Source organism: Dipodomys spectabilis, unplaced genomic scaffold (genome assembly GCF_019054845.1).
Source record: "Dipodomys spectabilis isolate Male_0828 unplaced genomic scaffold, ASM1905484v1 ptg000004l, whole genome shotgun sequence".
NCBI lineage: Eukaryota > Metazoa > Chordata > Mammalia > Rodentia > Heteromyidae > Dipodomys > Dipodomys spectabilis.
The window spans coordinates 9,556,496-9,584,364 of NW_024870681.1; the positions used below are offsets into that span (position 1 = coordinate 9,556,496).

General features: G+C 36.9%; 1 protein-coding gene and 1 non-coding gene across 2 annotated transcripts in view; one reads left to right on the forward strand and one right to left on the reverse strand.

Moving 5' to 3' along the window:
- The window catches only part of Brip1 (BRCA1 interacting helicase 1), a 110,261-nt gene that overhangs the window by 57,258 nt on the left and 25,134 nt on the right, over positions 1-27,869 (reverse strand). The window contains exons 6-13 of the mRNA XM_042694614.1: positions 25,541-25,831; positions 16,793-17,014; positions 12,195-12,394; positions 11,058-11,190; positions 9,075-9,229; positions 8,341-8,506; positions 8,086-8,226; positions 4,093-4,254 (exon numbers count right to left, since the gene is read on the reverse strand). Of these exons, the coding sequence (XP_042550548.1) occupies positions 4,093-4,254; positions 8,086-8,226; positions 8,341-8,506; positions 9,075-9,229; positions 11,058-11,190; positions 12,195-12,394; positions 16,793-17,014; positions 25,541-25,831 (1,470 nt within the window). The remainder of the gene's footprint in view (positions 1-4,092; positions 4,255-8,085; positions 8,227-8,340; positions 8,507-9,074; positions 9,230-11,057; positions 11,191-12,194; positions 12,395-16,792; positions 17,015-25,540; positions 25,832-27,869) is intronic.
- On the forward strand, positions 1,603-1,708 carry LOC122120531. The gene has a single exon (XR_006149718.1). It is a non-coding gene; the product is annotated as a U6 spliceosomal RNA (small nuclear RNA).

Sequence of the window (27,869 nt, forward strand, 5' to 3'; positions counted from 1 at the left end):
TTTTTTTTTTCGGTCGGTCGTGGGGCTTGAACTCTGGGCCTGGCCCCTGTCTCTAAGCTCTTCAACTCAAGGCGAGTGCTCTACCACTTAAGCTACAGCGCCACTTCGGGTTTTTGAGTGGTTTATTGGAGATAAGAGTCTCACGGACTTTCCTGCCCAGGCTGGCTTTGAACCTCCATCCTCAGATCTCAGATCCAGCGCCCAGCTCACATATATATTTTCTAAATTAACGAAAAACTAAGAAAGTATTGGTTTTGATCTACATATTGAAATTTAACTGTGATATACAACTTTCATGTCATATCATATACTATAAGGTTTAAAAAGGTCCACAACAAGCGGGTGCTGGTGGCTCACTCAGGAGGCTGGGAACTGAGGATCACGGTTCAAAGCCTATCCAGGCAGGAAAGTCCTTGAGATTCTTATCTCCAAGAAACTGCCAGAAAACCAGAAGTGGTGCTGTGGCTCAAGTGGTAGAGGGCTCACCTTGAGCTGAAGAGCTGAGAGACAGAGGCCAGGCCCAGAGTTCAAGCCCCAAGACAGACAGACAGACCGACAGACAGACAGAAAAGAAAGAGAGAGAGAGAGAGAGAGAGAGAAAGAAAGAAAGAAAGAAAGAAAGAAAGAAAGAAAATACATTTGTGATGTGAATTTTATATGTCAACTTACGTTGGCCATGAGTTGCCCAAGTATTTAAGCATAACTTTGGAATGGTTTTGTAAGAGTATTTTCCAAGGAGATTAACGTTTAAATTGATGAAGTGAGTAATGCAGAAGCCCTTTATAAATGTAGGTAGAAATCATCCAACCTCTAATGGCCAGAACAGAATAAAAAGGCAGAGAGTTACAACTCGCTGTCAGCTTTGAACCTTCAACATTCCTTAATTGCTAGAAAACAAGATGGATATATACTGAAAAGTATATTTATGGTAAATGTACTAATCTTAGCAAAAAAGAATCTATAAAAATGGATATCAGCTAGGCGCCAGTGGCTCACACCTGTAATCCTAGCTAGCTACCCAGAAGGCTGAGATCTGAGGATCACAGTTTGAAGCCAGCCCAGGCAGGAAAGTCCATAAGACTCTTATCTCCAATTAACCACCAGAAAACCTGAAGTTGTGGCTCAGGGACAGGACCCACTCACTGAGTACAAGTCCCATGATCAGGAAAAAAAGAATTATCATGGTATAGACTGTTCAGACATATATAAGATGCTTTGAAACATGACTAAAATAAAGACCACCTTGTTCACATCACCAACTGTCTGCCTAAGATTTAGCAAGGCCTGGTATCTGTAATTCACATGATTTATTCAATTTATGTTTTCTTAGAAACAGAACATCCAATAAAAAGAAAAACGCTAATGCTTATAAATTTTAGTATGATTCACCACCATAGAGTTATTGTCCTTTCTTTGGAGACTCTTTACAATTTTATCATAATTAGATCCATTTTAGAACTCAAAAGAGTTCATGGCAGAACCCAAACTTTCAGATTATGGCATGAGTTTTGTGGGTGTATTTGTCAAAACTCATTGGGCTTAAAAGGAGTGTATTTTATAACTGCTATATGACAATAATATTTAATAACTATGGTGATTATGGTGCTCACTTTAATAGCACATGCACTAAAACTGGAACGAAACAGAGAGATTAGCATGGCCCCTGAGCAAGGATGACATGCAAATTTGGGAAACATTCCATAGTTTTAAAAAATGTTTAAATTCACTTAGATATGCATAAAGTAATTGTGCCACTTATGTCACAGTTATGGAATGGTGTTTAATATAAGTATGTTAATATTCGAAACGTAAAAAGCTGTCATAAATATACATATTATTATTCAGTAATTAAAAACATAATTTTAGCCAGGTGTGGTAGCTTATACCTGTAATCCCTGATAGTAAGAAAATTGAGACAGGAGGATCAGACTTAGGGCCAGCCCAGGCCAAAAGAAAGCACTGACTTCCTATCTCAGAACAAGACAGAAGTGTTCCATAATCCCAGATATATATAGATAGGGTAATCACAATCCATGGCCTGCATGAGCAAGAAGCCTAAGACCCTATCTGAAGATTAAAGCAAAAGGGTCTGGAGGTATAGCTCAAGTGGCAGAGTCTTTACATACCCACTAAGCACAAGCCATGAGTTCAAAACCCACGTTGTGCCAAGAAGCCCTAGCAGAAACAGATTTTTTTTATTGTACTGTTTGCAGTTATTTCTTTTTTCTTTCTTTTTTTTTCCTTTGGTTTATTCCCTTTTGTCACTGGTTTTGATTTCTGTTCCCTTTGTCTTGTATATAAGTTTATCTGAATTGGTGAGGGGAAGGGGAAATCACAGAAAACAATGGGACAAAGGGTAAAACAACTCAGCAACAATACTCACTGGACACTATGTTGGAAATGAACTTTACAACCTGGGGGGAGGGGGTACTGGGAGGGGAAATAGTAGAGAAAATGAGGGAGGGGGTGACATTCTTCAAAAAGAAATGTACTCATAACCTGCCTTATGTAACTGTAACCCTACCGTATATCACCTTAACAAAGAAGCTTAAATTAAAAAAAAAACCTACGCTGCCAAAATTTTAACTAAAATATAGGAAAATAAAAATACAATTTCATGATTTTCTATTTTCCATTTAAAATTTAAAATGTTGTTTCCTTCTCAGGGGTGCACGGATGGCTCACTCATGTTAATCCTAGCTACTCAGAAGACTGAGATCTGGAAGATCAAGGTTAAAAGCCAACCCAGGCAGAAAAGTCTGAGACTGATTCCACCTAACCAGCAAAAAGCTGCTCATGATGTGAAGTTCAAATGGTAGTACCAGCCAAGCAATCCTGTAAGAAGCCCTGAGTTCAAACTTCAATACCACCAAAAAATTATATGTATACATATATGTATATATATTTACTTATGTGTATATATATTAACATATGCATTTCTCTTATTTCTAGTTATTAATATACCACACCTGAACTGCCTCTGTGCCTATATTATTAAACATTCTAGAATCCATGAAAGTAGGAGATTGTTAGGAATTAAAACTATAACAAGACTAATTTCCTCCAAAATTCAACATATATATGCACACAAGAAGTAGTAATATAATATCTTGATGATAACAAGATCTGAAAAGGAAATTAACAAATCAATTCTATGAGCATCAAAAATTAATAAAATACTTAGGAATAAATTTAACCAAAGAGGCTGTACAATGAAAACTATTAAATACTGCAGAAAGAAATTAAACACATAATTAAAAGAAAAATAAAATACAATTAAAAGGCCATAGACCAGATGACCCACATTTTTTTTCCCCTCCACTATTGAAGATTGAACAATAGGCCTTGTGCATGCCAAGAAAGCCATCTACAATTAAACTACACTTCTAGCTAGAAGTGTAGTTAGGAAAATAAAACTCATCCAAAATTGCATACAGAATCTCAAAGAACTCAATGGTCAAAACAATCTTGAAAAAGAATTTTTCATTTTTTTACATTGAAATTTAACTTAGATTTTGATAATATATTATTCTCAGAAATTATATTTGGTTTTGATCTTTTGATACTGAGGACCAAAATACGTCATAATTTTAATTTAACCTCAAAAAGTTATCAAAAACAAGAGAAACACTGTACTATATAATTTTAATCTAATCTTTAAAAGTTACCAAAAATCAGAGTGACTCTAAAATGAAAAAATAAATTTCTTCTGGTCAGTTGCTTGAAGCAAAATAATGGGCAACAAAGAATGTTTGGCTTAAATTCACTTTACTGAAACCTTCAAAAGTGTAATTTGTAAAAGGAAAAGAAAACTCTTTCCTTCCATTTATGAAAATACCAAGTTGCTTCTAAGAATAAACATCACACGTACACAAACAGTCCTTTTATATAACTAACATTTCATACAACAAAGCTAAAAGGGTCTTATCTCCCTGTCATCCATCATGTTAGACTTTCAAATAAAGCAGTAATAGAACAATCAAGCAATATGTTAAACAACAAATAACATAATGTTTAAAAAAATATAGGAAGTTTATCTTGGTATTCCTACAAGATTTTTTAAGGGTAAAAGAAACAATAAACATCCTTTACCTTGTAAGATGGCAAAAAACACAAAATTCCTTGGCTCACAGTCTGGCAGACAGATAACAAAAGTGCTCCCACTTCATCCTGGAACTCAAATGTTTCAGTATGCTGGAAGGTAGCACAGAGATTCCGACCCTTAGGGCCTGAACCAATGGTACCAACCCAAACCTAGAATATCAATATGTTAGTATTAGTTATGCCTAAACAAAGTATGAAAATTAGTATTTCATGGGGGGAGTATTTCCATTTATGCATAACAAAGATCAAGAAATAAATCTAGGAGAAATTTATTTTGGATTGTTGCTATTTTTTCTTTACCTTTAATTGTATACAATTAGGTTTTTATCAATTCAAATCAAATTATAACTGTAGATTAATCCACAACCCCCATGGTAAACAAAGAAATATCTATAGAGTATACACAAATAAAATGAGAAAGAAATCATAATGTGTCATTAAAATTTTTTAATAAAAAACACTGAAAGAAAGGCACTCTACCACTTGAGCCACAGCACCACTTCGGCTTTTTCTGCTTATGTAGTGCTGAGGAATCAAACCCAGGGCCTCATGCATGCAAGGCAAACACTCTACCACTGAGCCACCTTCCCAGCCCTTAATTTTAATCTCATGAAAGAAATAAGCACACATCAAGATTATAAAACACACCTCAAGCAACAGGTGCCCTGAATTCTTCACAAATGTCAGACAAATCAAGAAAAAAAAAGGCAAGAGAACTTATTTTTGAAGACTAAAGATATATTAAAATGGCCATGTGAAATTCTTGATTGGATCCTGGATAAATACAAAGAGAACAGATATAAAAACATTTTGCGAACAATTGGAGAATATGAATATTGGCTACTGTGGATCAACATGAAATTGCTTGGGTGTTTTCACAGCATTGTGGTTATGTAGGATAATTGACTTGTAGGGCTGGGAATATCACTAAATGATTAAGTGCTTACCTAGCACATACAAGGCTCTAGGTTTGATTCCCAGCAATGCACATACAAAAAATTAATTACAGAAGATAATGTATTTATCCTTAGAGGAGATACACTAAACTTGTAAGAGCAAAATGTCATGTTATCTAAAAATTTGACAATTTATCCAAAAACGTGCAACATTTGCAAACTTCCATGGATAAATAGATAAGACATATAAATAGACAGGAGGGAGGGAGGAAAAAGCAGCAAATAATGTTAACAATTGAATCTAGGAGAAGGATATAGATGTCCATAGCACTTTCAACTTTTCTGAAATTTATTATTTTTCAAGATAAAAAGTTGAAAAAAATGAATAAAATGCAGCATATATACATACAATGAAACATTAGACAAAAATAAAATTCTAGGGCTGGGAAGGTGGCTTAGTGGTAGAGTGCTTGCCTTGCATGCATGAGGCCCTGGGTTCAATTCCTCAGTACCATATAAGTAGAAAAAGCCAGAAGTATGGCTCAAGTGGTAGAGCGCTAGCCTTGAGCTGAAGTGCTGAGAGACAGAGCCCAGGCCCAGAGTTCAGGCCCCACCACCGACTCCCCCACCCCCACCCCCAAAAATTCTGATACATGTTACAATAGATGAACTTTAAAGAAATTTTCTACCAAATCGACAAACACTGAAAATAAGTCAGTCACAAAAAGATACTTTATGAATTCACTCACATGAACTACCTAGAGTAGTCAAATTCATGGAAATAGAAAGTGGAATGGTGGTTACCAGGGGCTAGTGGTGAAGGGGGAAGGAAAAGTTAGTTGTTCAGTAGGTAAGGGTAACAATTTTGTATGATGCAAATTGGCTGAGCAAAAATATGGACACACTTAACATGACTGAAGTTTACACTTCTAAGTAGTTAAGATGGTTCCTATCTATGCTATTGGTATTTTGCCACACATAAGCAAAATAGTATTGTTTCTGCTCTGGTTTCAAGAATTTGCTTGTTATTTCTCCTGTGTAAATAAAGGTTTTTGATTGAATACCTCTGCTTCCCCTTCCCCCCCCAAAAAACCAGTAATATTTGTTTGGAGGACAATATTATAGTAAAACAATATCCAGCTGCACATTTAGCAATATTATTATAATCCAGTGGTATTACATATGAAATAAACTTTGTATACTAGGATGACGGCATAATTGAAGCCTATTATAATAACCTCATGAGAAAATATATGGTGAATTTTCTAACCTTTTTATAGCTAGTAGAGACACTAAGGATGGCACTTGAAATTGTGGAACCTGTATTCTTATTTCACTGTTGTTTATAGTAATGTTTCCTCACAGGAGCCTCTGGCACCCTGGCCCTCATAAAGCAAACTTAGTTATAAAGAAGCTTAGTGTTCTGGGTCCCCAATGACTAAATATTAATACTTGTCCCAGAGCAATTGTAAGAACCAAAAATGTCCCCAGCCTTATGTATATAAAGCTTTATAATGACTTAGAATTGTGCTAAGCACATGGGTGATAGTAAACTTGTGGCTAACCACTATAAATTAAACTTTTAAAAAAAAGGGGGGGGGGCTGGGAAGGTGGTTCAGAGGTAGAGCGCTTGCCTTGCATGCATGAGGCCCTGGGTTCGATTCCTCAGCACCACATAAGCAAAAAGAAAAAATGCCGGAAGTAGCACTGTGACTCAAGTGGTAGAGCGCTAGCCTTGAGCTGAAGAGTTGAGGGACAGTGCCCAGGCCCAGAGTTCAGGCCCCACGACCGGACCTTCCCCCCCCCAAAAAAAAGGTGGGGGCTGGGAAGGTGGCTCAGTGGTAGAGTGCTTGCCTTGCATGCATGAGGCCCTGGGTTCGATTCCTCAGCACCACATAAGCAAAAAGAAAAAATGCCGGAAGTAGCGCTGTGACTCAAGTGGTAGAGCGCTAGCCTTGAGCTGAAGAGCTGAGGGACAGCGCCCAGGCCCAGAGTTCACGCCCCACGACCGGAGCCCCCCCCCAAAAAAATCAGTATTTTTGGGGGCTGGGAAGATGGCTCAGTGGTAGAGTGCTTGCCTTGCATGCCTGAGGCCCTGGGTTCGATTCCTCAGCACCACATAAGCAAAATGAAAAAAGCTAGAAGTGGCGCTGTGGCTCAAGTGGTAGAGCACTAGCCTTGAGCTGAAGAGCTGAGGGACAGCACCCAGGCCCAGACTTCAGGCCCCACAACCGGACCCCCCCCCCCAAAAAAAGAAGGTGGGCACCTGTGGCTCACGCTTCATAGCCAGCCCTGGCAGGAAAGTCTTTGAAACTCTTATCTCCAATTTAATCACAGAACAAAACGTAAGTGGTGCTGTGGCTCAAGTGGTAGAGTGCTAGCCTTGAGCAAAAGGAGCTCAGGAACAGCGCCCATGCCCAGATTCAAGCCTCAGGACTGGCACACACACAAAAAGTTCAGTGTAATGAAAAATAATTCAAATATTTCCAGAAAAAATAACATTTATATCATTTTTTAAGTAAAATATTAAATTGCAAAACCAATAGAGTACTTGTAGTCCATTTCAGGTATTAACCTAGGTACAAAGAAAAAAAAGATGTAAAAAGAAAAATAGATACACTATAGTCTAAAGGAAAGGGATAACACATAAGTAACCATACAACAAGAACTATAGTAGTTAAGTTTTCCTTTGTTTTTAGATTTATAGAAATATTTAAACTTACTCAAATGAAGAATTTGTTGTGCAGTCTTTGTATCAAAAGTGACTAGGTTAATAGAATACTGTTAATTAATACTTCTATTGTGGACATTATTAAGCAATTAACAGATTTTCTCCTAAATTTAAAATGTGAATTTTTTAGGATTTGTTTGGCATTTCAGGTACCTTCTAATTTGTTTATATGAAATTATATTGAAGTAAGAAGGAAGTGGTACTGTGGCTCAAAGTGGTAGAGCACCAGCCTTGAGCAAAATGGTCAGGGTCAGTGCCCAGACCTTGAGTTCAAGCCCCATGACTTGCAAAAAACAAAAAGAAATTATATTGAAGTAAGAAGATTGAGAGCCTCAAAGAGACCCAAAAACTAACCTGTGAGTTATTAATGACATGATTAGCCTCTAGTTGGACAGTAAATGTAACACCAAGCTCAGATGAAAAAGATTTCATTGGTGATAATGTTCCGGATGTCAAAACAATCGTCCGAACTTTGCCATTAATATCTGAAAAGGCCTAAAAAGAAAAATTTGTTAAATAAAATCATCTTTGAAAGAGTCAAATGCATTCATTTAATTGTTGGCATTGACCTAAAAGACAAAAATTTCATTTACAACACGATGAGCTTACCACAGCAGGATTTAAACACCAAAAGTTTAGCACATGAACTGCAATTTTCTGTCTTGAACGCTTCTTGTTTTTTGGTACAACCAATAATCCATTTTTATCTGGAATATCAGTATGATTTATCCAGGAATAAGTCTGTTGAATAGCAATTTTATAATCATCTGCAAATCTAAACACAAAGAAAATGCTAATTAAATGGCAAAACATTATAATGACCTAGCGACATACAATATAAAAATTGCTTATATTAAAACTTGAGCACTGGGGCTGGGAAGGTGGCTCAGTGGTAGAGCGCTTACCTTGCATGCCTGAGGCCCTGGGTTCGATTCCCCAGCACCACATAAACAAAAAAGAAAAAAAAAGCCGGAAGTGGCGCTGTGGCTCAAGTGGTAGAGCGCTAGCCTTGAGCTGAAGAGCTGAGGGACAGTGCCCAGGCCCAGAGTTCAGGCCCCACGACCGAACCCAAAAAAAAAAAAAAAAAAACGTGAGCACTTTCTTTTCCATACTTTAAAAATACTAGTAACAATAACATTCTTACCACTAAATTCTGATGTAAATTAAGCCATCAAACCACAAAATCAACTAGTTAGCCTGCAATTCATGATTCTTCTGCTCGCCCTCAGAGTACCTGGGATTTCAGGAGTATGCTACCATGCCCAGCACTAAAATTGGCCTAAGCTAAACACATGCTACTAACAATTAGACTACAATTTTTAAGAGATCATATCATCACTGACCTGCTATTTTCCCTGAAAAGATAGTCAAGCACCATAAAAAGTCCTTTGAGCATTATTTGAGTTGAAGCGCTAATAATGGGTTCTTCTCTTGTCTCCTCTTTATCTTGAAATGCTAAGATTTTTTCTTCCTTTTGAAGAATAGCAGAAAAATGTCCCTAAAAGAAAATTTCTATATTAGCATAAAAGGAGGGATGAAGGAGGGATGGAAATTTCCATAAATCATATAACAAAATGCATATAAAACATGCATTAAATTTTAGATATATATTATAATTACATAGTGCTAACAATATATTTTGGTTTTATTTTACTATTATTTGTGTGTACATGTGGCTGAGGATCAAGTACAGGGCCACATGTCTGCTAGCTGAGCAGACACTCATATATATTCCAGCACAACAATCAATTTTAGATTCCTAAACTAGCTAAATTCTCCTGATAGTCAAAAATACTTTTAATAGTAAGTTATATATTTAGGAAGCTCATTACTTCTTTATGTAATTAGGCTACTTTTAATTTCCTTCAGAAGTAAAGAACTAAATGAAAAGATAATAAATAGTTTCTCTCAGGAACTTAAAAAAAAGCTGGTACGTTAGCCTAAATGCCTGACTTATTTCCAGAAAATAACTCTAAAAATGAGAATACTGTGACTATATGATAAACAAAATTTATTATTTTATTTATTTTTGACAATGCTGAGGATTGAATCCAAGTCCTCAGGAATGCCAACAAGCACTCTACCACTGGGCCACACTACCAGCTCACAAGCAAAATAAAAAATGAAGGAAATAATACATGCAAAAATCTCAGAATAACTGTATTAAAGAAGGTAAGAATAATGGTTTGATATTGCCCACATTACCCCTGCCCCAAAGAAGTATAGCTCACTATCAAAAGACTGTCTCAGCCTATACCTTCTTCCATGGGGGAAAATGAGAACCAAGTGAGTAATTCATGAAGAAAATTTAGACAATGTTGTACTATTTAATCTAAAAAAAAAAGGGGAAATCCTGCCATTTGTAACAATACGAAGGAAACTAGGAGATGTTATGATACATAAAATAAGCATCAAACAAAAACAAATGCTAAATATTATCACCTACACCATTCATACTAAATTACCATTTGTACATTTAAAATATATACAGGGCTGGGAAGGTGGCTCAGTGGTAGAGCACTTGCCTTGCATGCATGAGGCCCTGGGTTCGATTCCTCAGCACCACATAAGCAAAAAAAGAAAAAAGCCGGAAGTGGCGCTTTGGCTCAAGAGTGGTAGAGTGCTAGCCTTGAGCTGAAGAGCTGAGGGACAGCGCCCAGGCCCAGAGTTCAGGCCCCATGACCGGACCCAAAAATAAATAAATAAATAAATAAAATATATACAACTTCCATTTGTCCATCATACCTCAGAAACTCTGGCAAAAAAAATTTTCTTAAAATCCATGAGGAAAACTAAATTTCATAAGAAATTAAAGAAAATCTAAAAGAATAGAGACAATCTATAACTATGGACAGGAAGATACAATATTAAGGGGTTAGTTCTTTCCAAATTGATCTATAGATTTAATGAAATCTCAAACAAAATCTTGGTTTGTGGATATCAATAAGCTGATTCTAAAGTTTATATAGATGATCAGATTTTGATTTTTTTTTGGTGTGCTGTCCTGTGTTTTAATCTCCAAGACTAGATGCTGTTACTGAGTTTTTAGTACTCTACCACTTGAGCCATAGCTCTATTTTTAGCTTTTTGGTGGTTAGTTGGAGATAAGACGCTCACAGACTTTTCTGCCCAGGCTGGTTTCCAACTACAATCCTCAGATCTCAAGAAGCTAGGATTACAGGCATAGCTTCCACACCCAGGTTCTAAATTGTTAATTTTTAAAATTCTGGGTTATTTGCTGGATTTATTATAAATTTACTCACTACTAAGTCACTTTTAATAGACTAAACAAATTTCACAAGTGGTTAAAAAAAAAAGAATCTTACCTGCAAAATAGGAAAAATAGTAGAGGTGATACCCATCTTGTGCAAATTTAAGAGCATTTCATTTCCACTCCATATTTTACAAGATGATTCATAGTCTCTTTCTACAAGATGTTTAGAGTTTTCTTCTAACCAACTAGAATAAAATAAATGTGTCAACCAGTATTATCTTTAAGTTTATGGAAACTGTTGTTATATACTGATGCATTATTTCTTTTCTTTTTTTTTTTTTTGGGGTCGGTCGTGGGGGCCTGGGCGCTGTCCCTCAGCTTTTCAGGTCAAGGCTGGCAATCTACCACTTGAGCCACAGCACTACTTCTGGCTTTTTCTGTATATGTGGTGCTGAGGAAACGAACCCAGGGCCTCATGAATGTAAGGCAAGCACTCTACCACTGAGCCACCTTCCCAGCCCCTGATGCATTATTTTGTAAAGCTCTTAGGATATAAAATGAATTAAGACATCTTAAAAAATACACACTTCATAATGTAAAATACTTACATAACTAAAAAGTGAAGTCTGTGAGACCCATCTCTAATTAACTTCCCAAAATGTTGGAAGTGGACCTGTGGCTCAAGTGGAGAACACAAGCCTTGAGCAAAAGCTCAGAGATAAACACCCAGAGTGAAAGACTCCAGATGCTAGCAGGAATAACGCCAAGTTTAACTTCAGTGAAAGAAAGAGAGAGAAAGAGAAAACTAAACACAAAAATAAACATAAAGATGAAAATAAGTCAGGTTAACGTAACCTAGTTGCTACTTTAATTTGTATGTCTATGATGAGCCCTCTGATGTGACGGTTATTCTAATAATTAGAGACAATATTCAGGTATAGGAAGACCAGGGGGAAAAGTGTATACCCAAAGCAGAATGTTGTGATATGCTATACTAGGGACATTTATAAGACTTCTGATGAACTGGATGAAGTGAGGCAGTCAGCAAGGATCATATTTATATCTTTGATTTGAGGAACTGATAGGTTCATTTTCCTTAGATGGGAAAGATAAGGACAAACGATAAAATAATATTTTGTTTTAGATTTCAAGTCTAAATATTGATATCCAAACTTTAAAATACCCTGGCATGTAAAGCATGTTTTAATACAAAGACAACACAAATCCACTAACACACAATTATTCTTACTTAATGAGACTGTAGCATACAGCTCGTAGGGGTTCGTGGTTTTTCTTCCTTATATTACTGTTGACCAAGCCATCTAGTTCATCTCGAGCAAACCGAAGCTGAACTTCTGTGACACTGTAACTTGCTGACTCCCTAGCACAGTCTTCAATGTTATGAGCTTCGTCTAAAATGACAACTTGTTCTTTCAGATTTATATCCATCTATAAGGTAAAAGAATTTTCCTGTAAAACATTTGGCAAAAATGGATCGAATAGCAGTAAGAGATTTCATTTATTCTCAAGGCCAATACTGCTTGCACAATTACATGAGCAACTGATTCTCAACCTTCAAACTTCTGAAGCACAACCAAATACTAGTTTTATATTACAACTTGATACTTTCTAATCTTAAAACACTTAGAAAATCTACCATTGGAAAAAAAATATGTATCTGAGTGCTGGTGATTCACGCTTATGTAATCCTAGCCACTCAAGAGGCCAAGATCTAAGGATTGTGGTTTGAAAGCTAGGGGAGACTTTGAGACTCATTCTCCTATTAACCACCAAAAAGCTGGAAGTAGAACTGTTGCTCAAGTGGTAAAGCACTAACCTTGAATAAAAAAATTCAGAAACAGTGGTCAGACCCTGAGTTCAAGCTCTAGGACTGGAAGAAAAAGTGTGTGTGAGTGTGTGTGTGTGTGTGTGTGTGTGAGTGAGAGAGAGAGAGAGAGAGAGCGAGACAGAGACAGAGACACAGAGAGATAGAGAGACAGAATGGATCAAGATCAACGTAATGCTGGTTATACAAAGAGTAGAGAGAAAGAATCTCATGATACAATTTCCAATATAATTTTAAAAGAATAGAAAACAAAATAAAAATAGCAACATGAGATTCAAGTGAGTTCCAAAATACTAACATAATGTAGTACAATATATGGCTGTTTCATTTTATTTATTTATTTTCTTAATTTTTTTTTTTTTTTTGGGTCCGGTCATGGGGCCTGAACTCTGGGCCCGCGCTGTCTCTCAGCTCTTCAGCTCAAGGCTAGCGCTCTACCACTTGAGCCACAGCGCCACTTCCGGCTTTTTTCTTTTTGCTTATGTGGTGCTGAGGAATCGAACCCAGGGCCTCAGGCATAGCAAGGCAAGCGCTCTACCACTGAGCCAACTTCCCAGCCCAGCTGTTTCATTTTAGTCTGTCCTGTAACCCTTGATCTTGAGCACTGCTCTTTGCCTACTCCTCTGTGCTGCTGGAAAGGACTACTGTTCTAATCCAGAAGACACTGCCATGATTACAACAGAGGTAAGGCTCATAACCCAGACTCATTAAGATACTCCATCACTCTATGGTCAGAGTAATTGGCTCAGGATCAGTAATGGATCTATCATTGAAGCTAGGCCAGTTAGTTTCTTGAGGGGATTAATATGAGGCCATGTTCTTTTCTCCACATTAGCTAAATGCTTATTGTCCTCAGAGGTAAAGTTTGACTGAGAATAAAGACATCATAATCAAGAGACCAAAATATTTTTTTCTAAAGGTCTTCATAAGCTGAGTTTGTGTCATTTGTAATGAAAAATATCCTAATAAAGCAAAGAAATACCACAAAAAAAAACTTCCAAAGAGTTATAATTGTACTAGCAGGGCTCAAAATGACTTAGAAAGAACCATGGGAGATCAAAAATAGACTGGGATTGGGCTGGGAATGTGGCTCAGTGGTAGAGTGCTTGCCTTGCATGCATGAGGCCCTGGGTTCCATTCCTCAGCACCACATAAGCAAAAAGAAAAAAAAAAGCCGGAAGTGGCGCTGTGGCTCAAGTGGTAGAGCACCAGCCTTGAGCTGAAGAGCTGAGGGACAGTGCCCAGGCCCAGAGTTCAGGCCCCACGACCGGATCCAAAAAAAAAAAATAGACTGGGATTTTAAAAAATGAGGATTTGGATTAGGACCCCCCTCACCCCAAAAAAGGCAGAATATTTCAAGAGAGGTGTCATCAAAAGCAGAGGTATTCATATCCCCATAGGACAATAAAGAATAGTTATAGTTGGGAGTTTTTGTAGAGAAGGCTGAAAAGGTAAAGCTATGTCACATTACTAATCATTCTGAATACAAATTTTAAAAATATGGACTTTTCTGGGTTATTAGTTGCTCACCTATAATTTTAGTTACTCAGGAGGCTGAGATCTAAAGTCTGAAGTTCAAAGCCAGTCTAGAGACTATTACCTCCAATTAACCACCAAAAAGACAGAAATTGAGCTGTGGCTCAAGAGATAAGAGTGCTAACAAAATTTCAGGGACAGCGCCCAGGCCCTGAGTTCAAGGCCCAGTAAGAGCACACGCGTGCGCGCACACGCGCACAAACACACAAACACACACACACACACACACACACACACACACACATACACGAGGACTCATTATTCCTTATCAAAAGGTTCTACAGATTTTTAAGTACAAGAAGAATTTAATAAAAATAGGATTTGGAAGACTTATCTAGCAGTCATATGTGCAATGACTTGGAGGGGAGGTACCGAGTTAAGGGTCAGTTAACAATTGCATAATCAGGCTGGGAAGGTGGCTCAGTGGTAGAGTGCTTGCCTTGCATGTATGAGGCCCTGGGTTCGATTCCTCAGCACTATATAAACAGAAAAAGCCGGAAGTGGCACTGTGGCTCAAGTGGTAGAGACCTAGCCTAGAGCTAAAGAGCTGAGAGACAGTGCCCAGGCCCAGAGTTCAAGCCCATGACTAACAACAACAACAACAACAAAAAGAATTGCATAATCAGACCTAAAGGAAGAAGTAAAGATTGTTTGGCTCATGGCTACTCAGGAGGCTGAGCTCTCAGGATCGCAGTTCAAAGACAGTTCAGGCAGGAATGAACTTCCAGGAGATTCTTTTTTTTTTTTTTTTTTTTGGGGTCCGGTCGTGGGGCCTGAATTCTGGGCCTGGGCGCTGTCCCTCAGCTCTTCAGCTCAAGGCTAGCACTCTACCACTTGAACCACAGCGCCACTTCCAGCTTTTTTCTTATGTGGTGCTGAGGAATCGAACCCAGGGCCTTGAGCATACAAGGCAAGCACATTACCACTGAGCTACCTTCCCAGCCCACAGAAGATTTTTTTTTTTTTTTTGTCGGTTGTGGGGCTTGAACTCTGGGCCTGGGCGCTGTCTCTCAGCTCTTCAGCTCAAGGCGAGTGCTCTACCACTTGAGCTACAGTGCCACTTCCAGTTTTCTGGTGGTTTATTGGAGATAGGAGTCTCACAGTCTCTCCTGCCCAGGCTGGCTTTGAACCGCGATCCTCAGATCTCAGCCTCCTGAGTAGCTAAGATTACAGGCGTGAGCCACCAGCGCCCGACTCCACAGAAGATTCTTATCTCCAATTAACTACCAAAAAAACCAAAAGTGAAGCTGTGGCTCAAGTAGTAGAGAGGCTTCCCTTGAGAAAAAAGCTCAGTAACAATGCCCATGCCCTGAGTTCAAGTACCAAGATACACACACACAAAAAGGGCATATCAAATTATTTACTTATTATCTTGTTCTGTAACAACTTGATATCTCTAAAGAGGAAACAAATAAAATTTGAAGTTCATTTTTCTTATTTTCTTTCTTTTTTATTTATTTATTTTTTTGTGTGTAGGTCCTGGGTACTATCCTTGAATTTTTATGCTCAAAGCTAATATTCTACCACATAAGCCACAGCTCCACTTTCAACCTTTTGTTTATTAACTGGAGATGAACATCTCACAGGCCTTCCTGTCTGGGCTGGCTTTGAACCTTAATCCTCGGATCTCAACCTCCTGCATAGCTAGGATTACAGATGTGATTCACTGGCTCATGGCTGAAGTTCATTTCTTAAAGTTCTCAAAGCATAATTTTTATAATATGTATATTCTCCAAATATAAGTTTTAAAGAAAACATTTTTTTTTAGATAAGGTTTTAGATAATCCATTAAAACTATTCATGAGGAGTAAGAACAATGGTTGTGGGGCTGGGAAGGTGGCTCAGTGGTAGAGCGCTTGCCTTGCATGCTTGAGGCCCTGGGTTCCATTCCTCAGCACCACATAAGCAAAAAGAAAAAAGCTGGAAGTGGTACTGTGGCTCAAGTGGTAGAGCGCTAGCCTTGAGCTGAAGAGCTGAGGGACAGTGCCCAGGCCCAGAGTCCAGGCCCCACTACCAGACCAAAAACACAAAAACAAACAAACAAACAAAAAACAATGGCTGTAAACAGGAGACATTTTGCAGTGTCTTGAGGTAGTTTTGAGAACACTTTGAGAAAGCTACCCTGGGGATCTACTAAACAAAAACCAGGGATGATCCTTGCACAAGACAGAGACCACAATAAAGAATTACCTAGCCCAAAATTTCATTATTGTCAAGTTAAGAAACTTGCTATAATCCCACTGTAGTTACTATGTCCTTAAAATTAAGTTTGTAAGATGGCTGTCTCAAATTCAGTTTTTAATACATCTTTATGTTTTCAGTACTGTGTATATAAACTTATTTACAGTAACTCATATAGAAAAGCAAAACTAAAGACATTAAAACATCTAAAAGCTTTAATGTTTCTCTTTTACATCCCAATAAGCAGGAGGAAAAGTTCTTCTAATTTTTACGTATATACTCACAGTTTCCCTTATTTGTGCATCTAGAAGATAGTTGTAAGGACAAAATATTATGTCTGCATCATCTTTTAGTTCTCGAGCTGTGTAATAGGGACATGCCTTTAGTTTTTTTCCTAGTTTGACAAGTTCTTCTATATCCCAAGCTTTGTACATCCCATGAACATTCTGTAAAGCACTTTGATCACTAACTTTATGAACACCATGATACAAATAGCAGGATTTCCCCTAAAAATAAACACAAATAGCTGAAATGTGAATCAGTACTGAAATAAAAGGAATAAAATAAGCTTATCTTAGAAATGTAGGAACATTACTAAATCTACAGGTATATTTTGCATGATGAACATTACACCATATTTGCAGTCACAATTTTTTTTTCTTCTTTCCCAAGAGACAGGGCCTCAAGTTGTGTCCAGGCTGGCTCTGAACTCTCTGGAGCTCAAGAGATGTTCCTGTCTCAACCTCCAAAGTAATTGGGACTACTGGCACATGCCACAATATCCAATTACAATCATTAACTATTTCAAAGAAACTGCCAGGTGTCAGTGGCTCATGCCTGTAATCCTAGCTACTCAGGAGATAAAGGAGCCTATGAAGAAAATCCCAGAGATCTTTATCTCCAATTAACCAGCAGAATTGAAGTGGAGGTGTGGCTCAAGTACATGAGGCCCTGCGGTCAAGCCCAAGTATTAGTGCACGCACACACGCGCGCGCGCGCGCGCACACACACACACACACACAAAATCGAGAAATTATAGTTGACTCAAAATCAAAGCACGTTTCTCATCAACTGAGTGCAATACTCCAATTATTAACTTTTAGAAAAAGACTTTTTACATTGTATTTGTTGTTGCCATGATCTGATTACAGTGATACTAGACATAAAATACATCTGGGAGTATAAACAGAGCAATGATACCCCAGGCTGCTTTTAAGAATGAAAAACTAAGTGACATGGGCATATAAGTAAGAGCAAATTTTCTGTTAATCCCTTACTATCTTTTTAATTTTGAGCCAAATAAAAACATTGCAATAAGCAGAACATTTGTGGCCCATGCCCATAATCCTAGCTAGTTAGGAGGCTGAGATCTGAGGACCAGAGTTCAAAGCCAGCCCAGGCAAAAAAGTCCATGAGATTCTCTTATCTCCCATGAATCACCAAAATGCCAGAAATGGAGCTGCTGCTCAAGTGGTAGAGCCACTGCCTGAACTTGAGCCTTGAGCATAAAAGGTCACAGACAGCAGCACCCAGGCCTAGAGTTCAGGCTCCAGGACCCACAAAAAATGTTAATATATCTAAGAAAGAAAGAAAAAAAAGGAGGAAAAGGGGAAGACAACTGGAATCATCCTGGGGGAAAAAAATCACTACAAAAACATTCATAAAATTCAAGAGTACCTATCCTAAATTATAACCACCACATAAAGGACATATTATTAACATTTTGGTGATTTTATAATATAATCATCCTACACATATGTACAATATGATCCAATATTAAAATAACAAAACAAAATTTCCTTAGGCATGAGGATTATTAATAATATAGCCACACTAAATGAACATTTTTAAACAACTGGATTCAATTACATTTCTCTATTTCAGAAAAATCTTCTCATATCACTAGGCATTTTTCCATTATTGTTCCTATATATGTACATTGAATTAATATGTCACAGTTGATGATTAGTCTCCTTATTACTGAGCATTAGACTATCATCAATTTCTGCCTGTTGTTAAATCACTTCTTAAGTATTTCTTAATATGCATCTCTAGAAATGGTATTATGGAATCAGACATGAAGTATTTTTAAGTTTCTTGACAATCTATCACCAAATTAACCTCCAGAAAGGACATACGATTAACATTACTGCCAAATCCTAAGCAACACTACACACACACACACACACACACACACACACACACACACACACACACACACACACACTTTTCCCTCCCTGGATAACTGGAGATAAGGGTCTCACAGATTTTCCTTCCCAGGGTAGCCTGGAACTGCAATCCTCAGATCTCAGCCTCCTGAATAGCTAGAATTAAAGGTATGCTAGATATAGATAGATAGATAGATAGATAGATAGATAGATAGATAGATAGATAGATAGATAGATAGATAGATAGATATCTCAGGGTACCAAAATAAAAAACAGTGACAACAGAGGACAAAGCAAAGTGGGAAGGGAGAAATAACACAGTACATTAAAGAAAAACCCTTTTTTCATGACTCACACTAAAGAGGTGAACAGGCCCTAACTTTAGCACTCATCTTACACTCCAACTTCCCAGTCTGTAAACACCTATTAAGAGGAGATTTGTATTCTAGGGCAAAGAGCAATAAACTGGATTTCTGTGTCTATGACAGCCTCATCTTCAACATGATGTGGTTTGGTCATTTTGGGGGAAACATCTGAGTTTGTAAGATTTACTTTCTTTTTACTTTGACTTGTATATGTTTGGAAAGTACTTAAATAAATGAGAAGCCTTACTGCAAAAAAAAAAAAAAAACCCTTTTATTTCCATATCTTGGGAGTTCATTTCAATTAGCATCATTTTATATGGTCATAGGTACATAGCTATATACGTACCAATGGAACAACCATACTCACAAGGTACACATTGGAAATGAACTTTACAACTTTGGAGAGAGGGGAAATAAAGTGAGAGGGAGGGAAAGTGGGAGAAAATGAGGGAGAGGGTAACACTGTTTGAAAAGAAACATACTCATTACCTTATTTATGTCACTTTATCCCCTCTGTACAAACTTTTATAATCAATTTTAAAAAGGTATGATACAATGGTGCCTGGCTAATTTTTTTTTTTTTTTTTTTGCCAGTTCTGGGGTTTGAACTCAGGGCCTGAGCACTGTCCCTGAGCTTCTTTTTGCCCAAGGTTAGTGCTCTACCATTTGAGCCACACCACAACTTCTGTCTTTTTCTGTGTATGTGGTACTGAGGAATCGAACCCAGGTATTCTACCACTAAGCTACATTCCCAGCCTGTGCCTGGCTATTTTTAAATGTGGCAGTACATGCTTGTAATTCCTGCAATTGGGAGGAATAGGCTCAATTCTAGCCCAGACGAAATTGTCTTAAAAAAATTAAAATAAATAAAATTAGAGGTGTAAACACAAGTACAATCTTCTAACAGAAATGTCTAGGCAATCTGTCAAAACCTCAATTTTGTTACCTGTAATATATATACACTGCATTGTTTAATAGTCCCAATGCAGATATAAACCTAATGCCTACCACCCCTTAGCATATGTATTAGATAAATTATGGTAAACTCATACAAAAACTAGTCTTTTATGTGTGGATGTTATACTCTGTAAAAATGTTAAGTGGGAGGGCTGGGAAGGTGGCTCAGTGGTAGAGCGCTTGCCTTGCATGCATGAGGCCCTGGGTTCGATTCCTCAGCACCACATAAGTAAAAAGAAAAAAGCCGGAAGTGGCGCTGTGGCTCAAGTGGTAGAGCGCTAGCCTTGAGCTGAAGAGCTGAGGGACGTGCCCAAGCCCAGAGTTCAGGCCCTACGACCGGACCCAAAAAAAAAAAAGTGGGAAAAATGGAATTGAATATGTACAGAATGATTAAGTTCAAGTAAGTTGGCTTTTAAAAGAATAAGTAGTCATAAATTATATCAAATAATGGTTTCTAAATGTTCTCACAGAATACATTTAAGTAGCTTCCTTGAAGAGTTAAGGAGCTAAAATGACAGAACTTCTCTCTTGTTTTGTAATTTTCTTAATTTTTAATATTCTAATACATATATTACTTTCATTTTATTGTTTTGTTTTTGATCAACCGTGAGGCTTGAACTCAGGACCTGGGCACTGTCCCTAAACTTTTTCCACTCAAGGGTAGCACTTTACCACTTTGAGCCACAGGTTTTCTGGTGGGTGGTTGATTGGAGATAAAAGTTTCATGGACTTTATCCTGCCCAGGCTGGCTTTGAACTGTGATCCTCAGATCCCAGCCTCCTGAGTACCTGGGATTACAGGCGTGAGCCACCAGCATCCAGACATTTCAGAACAGCCTCTCCCTCTGCTCAAGCTGACCTCAATCTTCCTATGTCAGCTCAAGGTGACCTTGAGCTCTTGATGCATTATTACACCTAGCTACTTCTCTTTTGGAGACCAAATGACACAACAGTAGGCCATTTTTATTTCATTCAATTACCAATAAAAAATTTAAATCTGAAGAGCTGGGAAGGTGGCTCAGTGGTAGAGTGCTTGCCTTGTATCCATGAGGCCCTGGGTCTGATTCCTCAGTACCGGATAAGCAGAATAATCCACTGTGGCTTGAGTGGTAGAGCACTTGCCTTGAGCTGAAGAGCTGAGGGATAGCTCCAAGGCCAGAGTTCATGGCCCACGACCAGCAAAAACAAGCAAACAAAAACTTAAATCTGATTGTGAAATAAAAATATATCTTTCCTGTTTTATCTTCTTATGCATTTTTTATTGTTATTATAAAAGTGATATACAAAGGGGTCACAGTTACATAAGTCAGATAAAGAGTACATTTCTTCTGGACAATGTCACCCTTTTCCTCACTCTCAGTTTTTCCCTCTCATCCCCACCCAGAAGTTGTACAGTTCATTTTCAACATAGTGTCTAGTGAGTCGTACTGCTGCATTTGTTACCCTTTGTCCTTCCATTTCTGTGCCGACCTCCGCCCGGCCTCCCAAAGACAGATAAATGAACAGACAAGATAAAAAGAAAACAAAAACACCATCAAAGAAAACATCTTGTTTCCATTTCCTGAAGTTCATCCTGGTTTATCTTTAAAAATATATACACATACATATGCATGTCTGTATTTTTCTATGTTTTTAAACATATGTGCATGTATCACACTAGATATACTGATACACCTAGAATTGTAGTAGAGAACAAAAAAAGGTTCATAACCTAAAAAAAATTTCCACAAAGCGAAAAAGAACAGCTAAAGACCAGTTCTCCTATTGCTTTATATCCAGCCATGTTTACAGAAGCTAGCTGCTGCTTTTCTAGAGTATTAAAAATTAGGGAGAGCTGGGTGACAGTGTCTCACACCTGTAATCCTACATACTCAGGAGGCCAAAATCTGAGGATCATGGTTCAAAGCCAGCCCAGAAAGAAAATCCTGAGACTCTTATTTCCAATTAACCACCAAAAAGCTAGAAGTGGAGCTGTTGCTTAAGTGGTACAACACTAGCCTTGAGCACAAAAGCACTAGGATAGTGCCCAAGCCAGTTCAAGGCCCAGGCCCAGAGTTCAGGACTGGCTGGCGTGCATGTACAGGCATTCGCATGCATGCATATGCATGCATACACACACACACACACACACACACACACACACACACACACACACACACACACACGGAAGAAAAGGTTCTTATGTGAATATTAAGGTTTTATAAAGTTCATTTTCTATAGTAGTTTCATGGACTTTGTCTAACATCTACCGGTTAAAAATCCTTTATACTACGTCAGCTTCCCTTTAGTTTTATTTTTTGTTTGTTTAGTCAAAATTACTATGGAGAGAGACAGAAGGGGTGACATTGTCCAAAAAGAAATGTACTCACTACCTGATATATAGCTGTAACCACTCTGTACATCTAATAACAAGAAAAAAATAAAAATTTTAAAAAAATCATGGAATAGGAGTTAGAAACCTTGGATTCTGGTATCTCTTTTCTTGCTATTTTTCTAGCTGGACATACTTCTGGGCCCATTCTTCTCATGTGACTAAGCATTAAAAATTAGCTGACCCAGAAGCTTTTAAAGAATTCCTTCTGATTCACTGGCTATACTTTCAGAAAGGTTTATTCCAGCTCTAAGATCCTGTGGTTCTATTATCCAGACAGTAGAGATATATTATTTACCTTTTGCACTCAGTCTGATATAGTCTAACCTTAATATAACGCTTATCATGTCTTCATTCCAAGAATCTGCCATTACATTTCTGAAAGCTTATTTTTGTACAAAATGATCACGGAAGAATCTTTAGAATTTATGATTGTAAACTAACAAGTCTCATTTCATTTATTTATTTTTTTTTTCTTTGGGTGCGATCGTGGGGCCTGAACTCTGGGCTTGGGCACTTTCCCTCAGCTCTTCAGCTCAAGGCTAGTGCTCTACCACTTGAGCCACAGAGCCACTTCCGGCTTTTTTCTTTTTGCTTATGTGGTGCTGAGGAATCGAACCCAGGGCCTCAGGCATGCATGCAAGGCAAGCGCTCTACCACTGAGCCACCTTCCCAGCCCCAAGTCTCATTTTAATAAAAAGCAGATACTTTATATCTAAAATTTTTTTGAATTGTCATTTCTGGCTCTTGTTAAAATTTTTTCTTAACTGAAACAAAAATTAACTTTTAACAGACAAGTGCACAGTTTTGTAGTGTGAGGGCACTTTAATAAAAGAAACAGTGAACAAAAACACATGTGCCTTCAGATCAAGCCAAAAAATCAGCAAGTTTACACTTTAAGGGCACTAAGAATGACAGCCCTGTGCAGGCTGATAGCAAAACCAGAAAAGCTCATCCACTTTAGCAGTGTAACACAACCCTGAGGGGAGTCTGTCAATTGAAGCGTTATCACACTTTAAACTCTTTTCACTCAAACTGCCAGTTATCTATTTGTCATTTCAGCTTTGGTGATTCAGCCACAGCAAACACAGACACCTATGGTGACTTGGTAATTGACCCTCATTACAATACCAAATTACTCTGAGGGCTTGGGAACAAGAAAAACAATGTTCACGTTCACCCAGAAGGTAAGCATTCAAAGGCAGAATTAGGTCAAGCCACAAGCAGGTGTATCACTAAATACTAATTCCTTTTAGATGAGTAAAAAATTCTGGAAATTGAAGTTTATCCAATTACTTTATTTTCACATAGCTCATACTTATGGAGTAAAAAAGTCAATTAAGAATATAAATAATATTGCAGGATTCTAGAAGACTGACTATATAAAATCAGACTGTTAGGCTCCAATACATAATCTTAAACATGTTAATTGCTTTTTATCAATGTGTGTATTTTTTAAATGTAAGTTTTTAATGAATAAAAAAATATGACAAAAAGCTGATACCCATAACTGCCTGTAATCCTAGCTACTCAGAAGGCTAAAGTTCTAAGGATCGTGGTTTGAAGACAGCCTGGGCAAGAAAATCCTTGAGATTCTTACCTCTAATTAATCGCCAAAAAAAAAAAAAGGCTGGAAGGAGTGCTATGGCTTAAATGGTAGAGTACTATCTATGAGCAAAAAACTTCAAGGACAGTGTCCAGGCCCTGAGTCCAAAATACAGGAGTGTGCACACGCATGCACATGTGCACACACATACACACACACACGACAGTACCAGCAAATCATCTTATACCAACTATATAGTCAAAAAAATTAAATATTTAAGAAATACAGATGAGTTAAAAGCCTGCTAAAACATGAAATTTATAGTTTTGTCATGAAGAGATTTTTTTCCTTAATTTTTTTCACACTTGACTTTTCAATATTTTCATCTCTCCCTGATGGGAACTTTTTAAATGAATACTAAGAAGATTTCATAATTCTTTGATAAGTTAGAAAGAACTTACACGGAAATAAATATGAGGAACAGTGATTTTCAACAGTGATTTTTGATTCAGTAATTCTGAATTCTCTTTCTGGCTTTGAACAAACCACATTTTTCCACTAGGACCCTTTACTACTTAGACTTTATGTTCTCTTTTATACTATGTTGTGTTTAAATATCTTTCAAAACAGTATTCCCAAATAGAGCTTGAACAGATTCTCATCTAATAAAAAAGCACTGAGAAAGAGAAGCATAATTAAAATAATTTATTCCCATTTTATGGTAGGAGGGGATCTTTCAATGCAGTGAAACTGGGACTGTAAGCCATAGTCTTGGATAAAATACCAAGTGAAATTTTAAAAAAAAATCTTTCAAAATAACCAGTAAAATACCATTGACCATAAACTGGTAGACTAATGATTTCTAAGTTTAATTTCATATTCACAACTTCAGTTTTAGAACAGATAGTTATAGCAGAATACAGACTCCCAAATAATACTCTCCATAACAGTATTTAAAAATCATATCTTTGGTTTACTGAGACTTCTGTATTTTTACTTACCTTTATACTATTCTATTTTCCCTGGAAATCTTCAAAATCATCTAAGACACCTTTTTAAAGTTACTAGTCTAATGTAACTTTCCACATTTGTATAACTGCATATTAATTATCTAACGGGGAGAGTTCCACTGTGAGAGTTCCAAATATGCAATGCTAATGTAATTTTCAAAAAACTTTGTAATACTTAGAATTAAGGAAAGATAATTATCACGATTCCGTAAAACACTTCCAAAATTTTCTCAGTCTCAGCAATCTTCTTTTCAAGTTTTAAATAAATGAATTTGTTAATTAGATCAAATTAGACTACATCATCAAAATATCTTTATCTTTATTTGACATCATCCATATTTGATAATTTCTGGTAGAGGAATTTAAAAAGATAACATCTGACTATAATGAAAACTAGCTTCAAGGCATTAAATATCTGCAAGCTTAAGATAAAAACCTACCATTTTAAACTTGATGAAAGACTTTATGATACAATTACTTTACAAACATTACCAACACTAACAACTTGATCTTCAGAAATTACTTATCACTAGAAATGTACATCAAAAACATTTATTAAGTAATGTGAATCTCTTCAGCCTTGTTTTTTTCTCTAAAATAAAATAACTTTACTCACGTTTTTTCCATCCAGTAACTCCATGCACTTTTCATTTCTGTTGAAGTTACCAACTACTTCAGGATGGATACAAGTATGATCTCTGCTGGAAAGAATAGTCATTGGCACCCCTGAATAAGCTGTCCTCCGGAGCTCTCTAGTAATCTGAGCAATCTGTTTATGTGTGCGTGTCCCAAAATATATTTTGGGTCTCTTGGATTTCCCCCCATGGTCCTTCTTAATGGTATCTGAAGAATCTTGATTGTTTCCTTGTTTAGTAGAACAGCAGCACTTAGAACAGTGACCAGGATGCTGCAAAAGAGAGGAAACAAAAAGATAACTAATGTCTGGACTGCTACACAAAATGTTACCAAAACTTTCATGGACTCAGAACCTGTAAGTCATGAGTCATTGTGGTCAATAATTGCCACTAAAAACTATAAATTCCACGACAAATTTCTCTTTCTTTTAAAAGCTATAAAATGATGTTCTCATATTTATATTCTTTCTAACATACCCTCTTTCTAATTTCAATTATCTTAAATACATCTTAACCCTTCTCTTTCATAAATTATGAAAGTAAATGACAGTGGAAGATCATTTAAATTTTCTCAGGTTTCATGTGAATTTGTGATGTTAATAGTTTTGCTCACAGACAGTATAGCTCTTCAAATACTCTCTAATACATCCAATTTTTTTTTTTAACATTCTAAATACAGTTCACAAAAGAACAGGAACACCAAGTTGAATTTCAATTATAACTAAAACATGAGATTAAAAAAGTTCTCCAGCAAAGGTATGAAATAAATGCAAAATATTAATATTTAATGGTAGAAGTAAGTTGTTTATGTGGAACAAGTCTATCTGAAACCGGATTATCTGTTGTGAAATACAAATCCATCAGTAAAATTATGCAAGATAGCTTTTCACTCATAATTCCATTTCACAACTGAAATAGTTACATAAATGTCTTCTTAAACACATCGCATAAACATTAGGCACACAGTCTCTAACAGTTATATGAGTTTTATCTCCTGCCTCCAAATTCTTAAAAATATTAAGTTTAATGCTGTATATTATTAGAACTCACAGGTTCTCAGTAACTACTCCCTTAAAAGCCTCAATTACCATATTACAGGAGACAGAATGAGGTTTCTTTTAAGAAAAATACCCTGATATAGTCACTGATGGAGTAAACAAAGGTAAAGAGCACACTAACCTAAACTAATGTGTACTGAAAGTCTTACTTTATTAGAACAAGTACTCTTCTTACTGAAGTTTTGTGGACTTTTTTGTTTTTTAATCAGTAAGATTAGTGCCATAAACAAATGCTAAGTCATAGCATGTTACACCACAATACTGGAGATCAAGCTGTCTTTTAGCCTCAGCTTGGTGGAAAAGCAAGTTCAAATTACTCCCGGTCTCACTCAACCTTGTCTGCCATTAAATATTACAATACATGATAGAATGGATGTAAATGTGACCCTTCTGGAGCTGTCACTCACTGGGATAAAAGGCTCACTGATGTGCCAAATAAACAAGTCAGTCAAAGCAGATAAAGTTACAGCCCTGCTGGAATTGTTACATTCCCCTCTCAGGTTGCCAGTAACAGCAGATTTCATTACAGAGTTCTGCCACATTAAATAGCCAGTTCCAAATATCCTGCCTCCTATATTGAATAATTACTTATTCACTGAAAGGATAAAAAGAAGAGTTATGAATGGGGCTCTTGTCAACAAGGAGGCAGGAAACAGCTGACATGTGGTTTATGTTACATATGTTGCAATATCTAACAACTATGGTCACGGAGAAAATGGAATGCAAATTATATCATGATATTTCGACTTAATTCTTTTTTGTTCTTTGAAATGACCACATTAAATAATTCACATACTAAGAAAATTAAAGTAACTCTAGGTAGCAGAACCAGTTTTTTTCATATCTTTCCATTTCTTTATTCAGTTATACTAGTTCTCTTCCTGAGACTGTTAAACTCATTTGAGTTTTAGGATACTAGGGTCCATTACCATCATTTTGTGCTAGCTGGATACATTATATATCCGAACATAAAAGTAATCCATTAAAGTAGGTATTCGTCAAGGCTTGGAAAACCTTTGTGAAGTAACAGTTTTCAACATTAATTTTCACTGAACATTTACTACCTATTATTTTAAATCCACTTTTGCTGTGACCAGAAGCATCAAATATAGGAATGTGCAAAATCAACTCTATCATGTATGTATCTTATGTATAACTTACAGACTGATACATAAACATAATTACTTCCAAATAAAAAGGGATACTATGCACAGTCTTACAACTTATTGCTTTATAGTCAAATTTTTCAAAA